At 34.7% G+C, this 12,218-nt stretch overlaps 1 protein-coding gene across 3 annotated transcripts in view; it reads right to left on the bottom strand.

Moving 5' to 3' along the window:
- Positions 1-12,218, bottom strand: part of LOC149790756 (WW domain-containing adapter protein with coiled-coil-like) — a 76,526-nt gene that overhangs the window by 29,001 nt on the left and 35,307 nt on the right. For all 3 annotated transcript variants that reach the window (XM_089972821.1, XM_089972822.1, XM_089972823.1), the window contains exon 8: positions 4,027-4,269. In XM_089972821.1, the coding sequence (XP_089828947.1) occupies positions 4,027-4,269 (243 nt within the window). The remainder of the gene's footprint in view (positions 1-4,026; positions 4,270-12,218) is intronic.

The following is a 12,218-nucleotide window of genomic DNA, read 5'->3' as shown; positions in this document are numbered from 1 at the left end:
ACCAAAAAAATATCAATTAGTTGTTTGGAATAAACCTCAATGATAATACATCCATTCAGAAAGAGCAGTGATAAAAGATGTTCAAGATGGCCACTGCTGTGGCCATATTGGATAGACTAACACAATTTTCATCTAGGACCAACTAGACTAGGTGATAAATATTTTTCAAGTTTCATGACAATCCTCCTAGTAGTTTAAGAGGAATAGCAATTTGTGCTAATAGTTGGACAGATGATGGACAACAGACCATCCCAGCAGCTCTCCTGATCTATGACCTGCAGAGCCAGGACCAACTGGACATCATAAAACGTTCTTTAGCAAAAACCCCATGTTGATTTAACTGTAAGGAATAGCTATTATAAGATGTGCAAGTAACACCATTTTCATATAGGACTGCACCATGGGTTGAATGTGTGGGTAAAGTTAAATAGCAATCCTCCAAGTAGTTCAGGATAAGTAGCAATAAAACGTATGGGAACAAAAGACATCAGATGACGGACAACAGACTATCCCATTAGTTCTTCTCGTGTATAAGCAGAGCTTAAAACAACAGCACCCTTAATAACAAAATATTCAGCTGGTGTTTATGCTACAAAATACAGCCCATGTACTGATGTATTCAACAAATTAACATTACAAATAAGACTACCAATCATATGCATAAGCCTTAAAAGATATACTACACTGACTAATGCATACATAAAAAATAAAAAAATCTTCAAGGACTCAAGAGGGAACGTGGATGATGATCATCATAATGCAATGAAAGTTTAAATTTGTAAACAACCAGTTGATGTGTAATCACAGAGCAGTGGTGAAGGGAGGTAATGTGGAATGGTTTCTTCCCTTTGTCTATATGGCATATAGATGTGAAAGGAAATGTTTCTATTTCTATGATTTCTAGATTTATGAGGCAGAATAGCTTCTTCTTTAATGTGTCTGGAAAATGTATCTGACAGGAAACTTTTATTTCAATCACAGTGGCACTGTCTTTTGAGTTTTTGACTCAGAAAATGTATAGGGTTCTTCCTTAACCCATGTGCAAGCTGCCTGCAAAGTTTGTCATGTGTAGATGGTGAACAACTGGAGTTATTGTGCAAAAATGAAATTAGTAAAAGATGGACAGACAGATGGAGAAAATCACAGCGAACCTTATTTACAGTACACCATGGGATGAGATAAAATAAACAATTTATTTCCTGTCCAACAACTTACAGTTCAACTTTCTGTTACCTAGATTCTATATCCCAAAACTTAAGAAGACGAAACATATTGAGTTGAATTTGCTACCCTCCCCCAAGCATGTTACAATAAAGTACATAAACTGAATACTTAACTGATAGCACACAGAATGACTAACTATGTACTGTTATTTTTACCTTTTATTCTCCATAAGCAATTTATTTGCAAAAGAAATGTATCCCCTATCCAAAATCTATGTTATGATGGAACATACAAATCTATAGTGTGTATCACTTGTGCTAAGTAAAAACATTGACATATTGTTTGTTGATGTCAAGATGTATAAATTGTTTGGTTCTCCTCAAGGGTATCAACATGTTATCAAACTGAAAATTGCATCCAACAAAATCACAAAGAGAGATACCACTCCAGTGGCCTAGAACTGGTTAGAGCATCCGCCTAGGAAGCAGGAGGTCATGGGTTCGAATCCCAGCCAAGTCATACCAAAGACTATTAACACCTGGCTCGCCAGGCGCTAAGCATTAAGAGGTTAGTGTTAGGACTGGTTGGCCTGGTGTCAGGATAATGTGAGTGGGTGGGACATCATGCTAGATGTCTGCAACATGATGCCCCAGTGCTAGACATGATTATAAACTGCCATACTGCAGACATCAAAGCAATATGACTGAAAAATTGTTAAAGCTACATTAAAAATCCTAATCAACACACACATAAGAGAGAGAGAGAGAGAGAGAGAGAGAAAGAGAGAAAGAAAGATAGCCACTTCTTTAAGGCATTGGCAATTTATGCATGACATGTATGGTGCAAAATAACCTTAGTGTATTATACAGGTTAACAACATAACAGTATTTCACAAAAATTGTTTTCATTATAAACTACATTCACTATGAGTGCTAACGACAATATTTTTTGCTAGCAGTTGCTTAAGTATTCTTAATGTTGGGTATGCCGTTGTATCCTGCAGATATCAATGCTTGTTTGTAACAATTATGATAGCAAGGTGCCAAACAAAAGTTTGGGTGGTGACTAAACACACCTAGAAAGTGAGAAATAAATCCATCATTCCAACTTAGGCAATCAAACACAACGTGAACCAAACCTGGAAGACAACTTTGTATTTTATAAGTATGCCAATATTTTTGTTATTCAAAATAGGCTGACCTACAGAAGCTAACTTTGGCTGCTTTTTAACGATATTTAAAGGAATTTTGAAAATAAATTGAAACAATAGAACAGTTAAGACTCTGCAAGTGACAGTTTGAGCATGTATTCTATGAAATCCATTAAAGCATATGACACAATTGACTGGATTTCAATTGTGCTGCATGATCCCAGAAGTCCCAAAGTTTAAGTAAGCTCCAACGAATATAGGACTACTTAGCACTCAGCAAGTATATAATTCATGGCTCAGTTTGAGGGTTGGAAAACAAAGCAAGTACTGCCAGTACAAGCTAAGGGCTTTGCACTGGCACATAACAAAGGAAATATTACTTTGGGAATTAGACCTGGCTTTTGAAAACAGCAAATAGAAATCTAAATCAGATTTTTTTATTGCATCAAATGCTGTGTAGAGCAAAACACAAAATATATTACAAATAGGAGTTGTCTGGACAAAAATGAAAGCAAAATACTTAATAGTAAAAACCTGAGAATAAACAACATTCATGGACACTTCACTCTGCGGCAAGTAATATTTCAAGTAGATATTAGTATTTGTAATGAATACCATAATAAAACTGATAAACACAGTGCATGCTATAGTCAAAATGCATTTCTTAATCAGAATAGTGGCATGACAGTATAAAAATATTTGTTTTAAAATTATTTTGTACTTACTGCCAACCTTAAGAATTTCCAATATTGAACCTAGATTTATAAAATTTTGTTCTTCGAAAGTCTGCCATTAGGAGGACTGATATGAAAAACATGGATATTTTTACTGAAATTTAAGTCTGAGTGCATATTTGGACATGCAAATTTTGAAAGATTTCATTTTTGAATCCTACAATTTATATCCAAATTAACCATTTTACCAGCTAAGCATCAATATGACTCAAAAGATGTCCCAAAAATTATGAGGAAAAACCCCAAAGATCCTAGAACACAGAGTGCATAAAAAATTACTTTAGAAATTATTTTATGGTGTCCCAAACTTGTACAGTGAACACGGTAATACTCTCCAGCATATGGTGGGCTTACAAAATCATTAGCCGAAATAAATATCACCTTAAACCCAAGATTAAATGGGCAAGCATATGTCATATATGACAATTTCATAACAATTCAATTTAGTTTTGAATAAACTCAATCAAGGAGTTAATGAAATGCAAGTAAATGAAAAAGACTTGAACCAAAACCTTAACAAATTATTTTCTTGGGGGTAAAGAGTGGATACAAACAGAGAGTTGCCTTAGGTATATAATAATGCAACCAATGAATGATAAAAATCATGTTTAGGAAATATAAGCAAATTAAAAAAACTTTAAAACCAAAATGTTAACACACAATGTCTTTGCTTGAGACCCAGGCCCACTGAAGAGTAGCAAGAAAGCAAGATTCATGGCATGTATGACTAACACTATCAAGTGCTTTAGAAAATACATACAAATTAAAAACTTTACAAAATCCCAAAGTTAACAGGAATTTTAAAATCCAGAATACTTAGCAGACATGTACTAAAAAAGTACACATGCATTTCCTTTATAAATTCAAACTTTATATAAAGAACAAAATTTAATGTTTCTAGAATTATTTTTTGTTAAAAGAAAGGTTTTATTCTGTAGCTGTTGAAATCATTAATATTATAGGGGCCGAATGATTTACCCTTCTGAGTAAGCTCCTGGTTATTCTGCCCTCCACTCAGCTGTGTGATCAGTCGGGGAATACTTGAGATGTTGAGATTGGATGTTGAGGAGGGTGTGTTCCCCGCTGCAGTTGAAATGGTGCTTTGGTTCATTGTTGTAACTGGTGTGCTCCCTGCTTGCAACTGAGGTGTGTCCGTACAGCTGGAAGGCCGAGAGCTTGAAGGACTACTGCTGGGTGAGATATCCATATCTTCATTGGCATCTGAAAAGTCCATAAGAATAAAAGTCCTTTATAAACTGATTTCAAGATACCGAAAAGCATGGTAGAACTTCAAAACCTTGATGCACTGCAGGCTCAAATCTTTTGTTATAACTTTTGATGCTTCTAATTTGTCTTGAGGCCTAAGACAAAGGAATAATTTAGATATGAACTACAGGTAAAAGTAATCACTGATGTTGAAGTTGTCGGACAACTCAAGTTCAATTTTACTATACTTTTGTCTTGAATTTTAACTGTGCATGCAGGGCTCAACATTAACAGTTGCCTGATTGCCAGAGGCAAGCAAAAACTAAGGGCAAATAAAAGTTAAAGCATCTTGTCCAACAGTGACAGTTATGTTTTTAATGATTCTGCAGAAAATCTTTTGTACATAATTAGCCTCAAATGACAATATAAACTAAAAGTTATATTTCATGCCATTTTACCCTTGTATGCTTTACAGTAATTATAAAAATTTTGCTGAAAAAAAATCAATTCTTTAAATTTAAAGCCTTAACTCCTACCTGCTCATACAACATATTGATTAAGGAATGAATACATTTACAACATTTATGCTATTGATTTTATTAAATGGATTAAAGCTTCTAATCCAAACTAACAGCTTTTCCTGTATTAGTTTGAAAAGCTGAATTATTCTTATACTTATTCTTCAAACCTCAATGTAACGCTACTTTTTTTTTATTATGCACAGATGCCAACCTAGATGAATATGCATTTGAAGCTTTTGAGAAGGGTACAGTGGTGTCCATATTGGATGCCTGCACAGGACCATTTCATTAAGGGTCAATCATAAATTAAAGGAGTCTCCTGCTGAAATCCACATACCATTAGACTTCCATTCAAAAGCTACAACATGAATGTGACAATCCATTCAGGAGAAGTATTGACAAGGTTTTCAATAGCGCCGCTATGGTATTCATATCAGATGTCCAGGGGTAACAATTGTCATTTGGGATCAACCACACATCACAAGAAGTGAGAACACCATGACAATATGACTTATTGGTTGGAAACAGTAGCGGCAATAAGATTTTTAAACTGGCTGCAGACATTCTGATTATAACAGAGTTCTCACAATGGTAACAGCAAGCAATGTTGCCTATGGTGCAGACATTACGATTATGACATTGTTCTCACAATGGTAACAGCAAGCCATGTTGCCTATGCTGCAGACATTCTGATTATGACAATGTTCTCACAACGGTAACAGCAAGCCATGTTGCCTATGGTGCAGACATTCTGATTATGACAATGTTCTCACAATGGTAACAGAAAGCCATGTTGCCTATGGTGCAGACATTCTGATTATGACAATGTTCTCACAATGGTAACAGAAAGCCATGTTGCCTATGCTGCAGACATTCCGATTATGACAATGTTCTCACATTGGTAACAGCAAGCCATGTTGCCTATGGTGCAGACATTCCGATTATGACATTGTTCTCACAATGGTAACAGCAAGCCATGTTGCCTATGGTGCAGACATTCCGATTATGACAATGTTCTCACAATGGTAACAGCAAGCAATGTTGCCTATGGTACAGACATTCCAATTATGACAATGTTCTCACAATGATAACAGCAAGCCATGTTGCCTATGGTGCAGACATTCCAATTATGACAATGTTCTCACAACGGTAACAGCAAGCCATGTTGCCTATCGTATAGACATTCCGATTATGACAATGTTCTCACAATGGTAACAGCAAGCAATGTTGCCTATGGTGCAGACATTCTGATTATGACAATGTTCTCACAATGGTAGCAGCAAGCAATGTTGCCTATGGTGCAGACATTCTGATTATGACAATGTTCTCACAATGGCAACAGCAAGCCATGTTGCCTATGCTACAGACAACTCAAGCCATGTTGCCTATGCTGCAGACAACTTAAAGTTATTCGTGAAGAAGGGAGAGCATACCAAGACAGTTTCCACTGGATTGTAATACTTTCATTTATCTTGAGAAAATTTCCAGACAAAAAAGTCACAAACATGTTTGAAAAACATCTTTTGTGATGTACATTTGCTTATAAGGAGTGGTTATCATTTACTGCCAAGTTAAATGTGAAATCCTTAAAACTGAGCAGCTTAAATCAGTCTACATATACCCTCATCAGTCTGTAAAACACTTCTCTACAAGCACATATGTGCTGAGCTGAATTCACACCCAGCAGAACAGGCCCAAAGAGAAAATTTGCATTGCTTATGTCAATATTGTGGGGTATAAATGCATCCTTCCTTCATATCTAAGTGGTCATCACTGGCACAAAGATCTGGTCTATCCAGAATGTGTAACACATTTGCTAATATTAAAAAACTTCCAGATGGACAGAAAGAGAAATCAGTAATAAGAGGTTCAACTGTTGTGGACCCTGTGTACAGCAACCGCTGCATTTTCCTGAGTCTATACATACACACCCAGTGCTCAACCTACAATATGCCATTGGTATATTTGGAAAGTTATTGGCCCCATTCAGAATTCATGTTGCGCCATTATATATATAATGTCTTGCATATCAAACAAAAGTTAATTTGCATACATGGAGGTCAATGCCAAGGCAAAACAGCCCATAACAAATGGCTATGAAGCATAAAGAATATAATGACATGTATGACATAATTCTTTCTCAAGTTTTATCATCAGTGCTATCAGTAAGAATTACATGGTACTGTACATAAACATATTATGGTATAACGGTACCAATTGCACAAGTCCAGGTGGGCGGAGCTTAAGGTGTATGGAACATTGTATTCAGAATTAAAGAACAACACTAGCTGTGATTGGTGCATTATGTAAGAGTTGTACTTTCTGTTTGGCTTAAAAAAATGTTGAGCCTCTTGGCAACATGTGAGTTTGTGTTAATTTCTATCTAGATCATATTTTGTATTTTTTATGATTTTTTTTTAAATATGGTACACATGGCTGAAAATGTGCTTGTTGTGACTAGATAACTCTTACCCCTGTCTAGTTCCAGTAGAGTTATCTCTCTTAAATGCAATGGAGTACCTGGTTATGTCATTGTCAAATTGACAATCTAGCATTGTTTTATATGGCAGTGTGTGACATGCATGCCCAAGTAGGACAGAAAGTATATTTATTTCACAGAACATTAGCATTGAGGTATATGGAAAAACAATTGGTACCGTGATACCATTACAACAACAAAATATGTGAAATATACGAAATAATACACTTCTGTAACTTTCTCAGCAGACTTCACTTAGAAGTGAGAGATTTTTAAGAGCATAGCATAACAATTTTTATATCCAGAAATGTGCGTGTGTGAGATCTGGATTTTTTAATGTAGCTTTAAAAAAAATGTCAGTCATATCGCTACGATGTCTACAGTGTGGCAGTTTATAGTGATGTCAAGCACTGGGGCATCATGCCGCAGACATGTAGCATGATGTCCCACCCAGTCACATTATCCTGACACCAGCTTGACGAGTCCTAACATTAACCTCTTAATGGTGAGCACCAAATGAGGCAGCTGTTAGTACCATTTTTGTAAGTCTTTGGTATGAATCAGCTCGGGATCAAACCCATAAACTACTGCATCCGAGGCAGATGCTCTAACCACTAGGCCACCAGAGTGGTTATATCCAGAAATATGTAATGAAGTGATTTTGATGAAAAAGATGACAGTTTGTAACTTTTGTCAATAATCTATCACCAAGCACCTGCCAAGTAGCAACATTCTTACTCTGTTGTCTGCTGCTATTACTTGCTAACAAGTCAGTTAGTATGTGCACTAGTTCCTAATAGCCAACATGATATAAATTGATGGCTTTACAAGAAAATGGAAATTGTTTAGCAATTAAAGTCTCATAGGCAAATTGCAAAACAAACACAACATCAAGATCACTGCACTTTATTTAAGACATCTGTTTGACAGAAAAAAGTTGTCTTGATAAGAATGTAAAAACTTAGAAAGTTAGTTTTGTTACATATATCTGATTTAATCCATATTTTTTTTAATTTAATTGTTTGTCAGTTTTAAATTTTAATTCTATTATATGCTATTATAATGTAAATTTATTCACTGGTTATATTTTTCCAGAAAATCAGATGACCTGAATCATTCTTTCGTAAACACCAGGTGTTGATCTAAATTCTGACCATGTTTCAGAATTTGTAGCAACCTTCATAAACAAGTTCTATTTTATTTTAAAATAATTGGTTTTCGTAAGGGTCATTTTTGGTGTACATGACATAAACACAATCACGTGCCCCCCCCCCAACATTTGGGTTCACAATTCCGGTTTTTCCATTACTGCGCATTTGTTACTATTAATAGAGATGCGTAGAGATAGATTTCTCAGTTTTGGGCTTTTTACACTGATCTCAAGTTATTTTGTTGTAGCCAGATTTTGAGTTATAATTTTATTCAGATCAGTTGGATTTCAAAAGGATTAATTTCTTTTTTTCTTAAAATATTTTGAGGAGTGCTCACATAGAAATTTTGGAAAGACATTGCTTACAAATTTAATTTGGATTTCCAACAATGGAGTGTCATTATTTGTATTTCTAAAAGGAACTGTAAATAAGCACAGTACTGACTACAGCATATGTCATTGTCATCCATCTTGGATTTTCATCAGGATTCGAACTTGAAATTATTAGAACATTTATTACCATGACTTTTGCAATTTACTTCATGGATTATTCTTGGTTTATTTTTGGATTTGATTCTTGAAACCGTAAGTTGTTCTCCTTTTTTCATTTTTACAGAATTTTTCCAGAGAAATAATTATTTGTTAAATTTTTAAAAGCTTGATGTTTTCACTCTTTCTGTGTTACTGTTTATTTGAGCCCAAACATTAACAGTTTCAATATATGGTGTCTCTTTAAACAATATCAAACTTGCCAATTTTTTAAAAAGACTATACAAGTTAAATTTGCAACCTATATTTAATTACTTCTAAAACAGGTGCGTGTGATATGACTTTGTAACATAGCTTTTAACAATTTTTCAGTCATATCGCTACAATGTCTGCAGTGTGGCAGTTTATAGTGATGTCTAGCAATGGGACATCATGCCACAGACATGTAGCATCATGTCCCACCCAGTCACATTATCCTGACACCAGGCCGACCAGTCCTAACACTAACCTCTTAATGCTGAGCGCCAAGCAAGGCAGCTGTTAGTACCATTTTTGTAAGTCTTTGGTATGACTCAGCCAGGGATTGAACCCGCAACCTACCGCATCCAAGGCGGATGCCCTAGGCACTAGGCCACCGGAGCGGTCTATTTCTAAAACAGTATGTAAATACAGTAAAACCTGTTATCATGAGTGACCTCTGCTATGAGTGACCACCTGTCCTTTCTAATCAAAATTGTAATGCATGGATCAATTTGAGTAGATAAACATTCTTTTGTGAGCGACCACCTGCTGAATGTGACCAGCGACCACAATGTCTTGGCAAAGTATGCTATGAACAACTGCATCACAAAAACACGGATAAACTCCACTGACCTTTATTTAATCCCTGTAACAATGGCCACTTATACTTTTTTTAAAAAAGGCCAACCACCAATATCTGAATTTTTTTTAGGAATACTTATATTGTTTTATAGTTTCTGTTGTAAATTAGACTGAAGTACATGTAGATTATTCCCACACTTAGCCTGGTTCCCAGCCTTATTGCAGCTAGCGCCCAATGCATGAGTAGGACCAAGTATCCAGCATTAGGAATGACCGTATTGCGAGAAGATAGACAACACTGACTTATAATCATCTGTAACAACCACCACTTGAATATTAAAGATTTTCTGATAAAAAACAAACATAAAAAGACCACAAAAAAATAAAAAGATTCTGGCTACCAGTGCTAGTCTGTAAACCAGGCTAATGTACATGTCGTGAATTGCCATTGTAGTGCTGAAATTACTGTAGTGGTGGCATATTTTGTTTGTCTTTTGAGTTATCTGTATTGCCTGGGGGTGAATAAGGTCTTGGTCTATTAAACCAGTGAATCTACATTTGTGTGATTTGATTAATAGTGTTATTGGCTTGTGATGTTTGTTTTCTTTCCCCACAAATTTTACAGTGATTACATCCCATCACCAAGCTTTGGCTATTCAAGTTTTGTGTGACTCCTTGTTTTTAGAGTTAATCCCTGTATGTCTTCTTTGAATTAAGCCATTTGACTTTTCTCTGAGTAAATGAATCTGTTTCTGTATGATAACTGTTTCTTTTTATTTCATTAATTGTTACTTATGTAATGCACATTAATAGATTTTTCATATTTTCACAAAGCCCAGTCAAAACTGTCTTTACATTCAATATTACAAGTGAGCACTAATAATGTTAACACCAAATACCTTAATAACAATGTATGAACCTTTAACTAAGAAGAGACAAATTTTAACGCTGGACATAATAATCATAGTAACTAAAAGTGAAAAAGAACAGACCAAATGCAAAATAGCAGTTTAGATGTAGGTAAAACAAACTGAGGGTGTTATAATGGAAAAGGAGTAAATCAGAAATAATTTGATTGGCTAATACATGTACATGTGTGTTATCTTCAAATGTGAATGTGATTTCATGTTTAATGATATAAGGACATCTTTATTACTATATAATTTTGTTTTCATATGAATGCATACAATATTTTAGAACTATTCATAAACAATATAAGATATGTACAGTGACTGTGGTTATTTTTCTGTTGTTCTGTAACCTGACCTTAGAAACTTTTGCACAAACCTGTTACGACAGTGCACCTGTATTGAGAGACTGTTTTTTGTTGGCAAAAGGGGCAGTCTCTCATAACAGGTTTTTTATTAGCCTGGGATTATATTTTTAGTACTATGTATACTCTGGTTTTGTTTTTGTTGCAAGCTGTTATAAAATATCTTGAAAATATAATTTAAAAAAACACAAATCATACAGATGTTAATATATAGCTAAAGAAGATGCAATTAACTCTGTAATAAAAAATTGTCTCTCATAATATTGCCAATTCAAATTGTGCATTCTTCCATTTGAATTTCCATCTGCAACTTTTTCTCCCGAAACCTTCTGTCCTACATTAATTTGCAACTGCACCAGAATTAAGAAAGCTTCACAATAAACTTAGGAAAAAAATGGCATTTACAATCTCTGAAGACAAAAACCTCTTCAATATCCATTTGGGAGTACATAAAGACATTCTACCCGGACGATGACTTAAAGCCATTAAAAATATGAAGCCACAGATTAATACATGTAGCAATCATTGGAATTAAAGATTTTATATCCTTGGCAAACATGTGGTCTAGCAATTCTTTGTGATATACATTATATTAAAAACGAATCAATAAATGTTTGGCCGGGGAAGGAGGAGGCAGATTTTCTTTCAATCAGTTAGTTTTTGAAAATTCAATATTCACCAACAAATAAAAATTTTGTAACTCTTGAGTTAAACTTTTTTAAGCTAAATTATCTCTTTCTTCAAAGTCTAGCCAGATCCAAAAACCTGATCTACCTATCCATTCATCTATATACATGCACACATCTCTCTTCACTCTTCCAACTAAACCTCCAACCCTACCTTCTTTTTCATCATCAACAGATACATGTACTATTCACATTTATTTTTTTTATAACTTAATGACTGACATGGTTTTATGGTGCAAAGATTTCTTTAAAAAATTCTTTCTCTGTAAAAAAGTGGTCTCCTTAAAGCATCCCACATTTATAAAAAATCTTTTCTATAAAATGTGTAAATCCCTGCAAGCACTTTCTCTCCTGCATTTTTAATACCATCATTACCAAAAATGTGTATACTTGGCTTGAGTCATTCTGCATTCAAATTTATCCTTCAACAAAAGTGTGGCCTTTTGCATGTCAAGTTTTTAGATACTTATTATAAATATAATTACAAATCAAATAATTGCACTAATTCTTAATTATTTGATGATTAAGACATTGCCTATGGTTA

Source organism: Sinohyriopsis cumingii, chromosome 10 (genome assembly GCF_028554795.1).
Source record: "Sinohyriopsis cumingii isolate HCF-2022 chromosome 10, ASM2855479v2, whole genome shotgun sequence".
NCBI lineage: Eukaryota > Metazoa > Mollusca > Bivalvia > Unionida > Unionidae > Sinohyriopsis > Sinohyriopsis cumingii.
The sequence above is the reverse complement of the archived record's forward strand: the minus strand, read 5'-3'. Positions and strand labels throughout refer to the sequence as shown.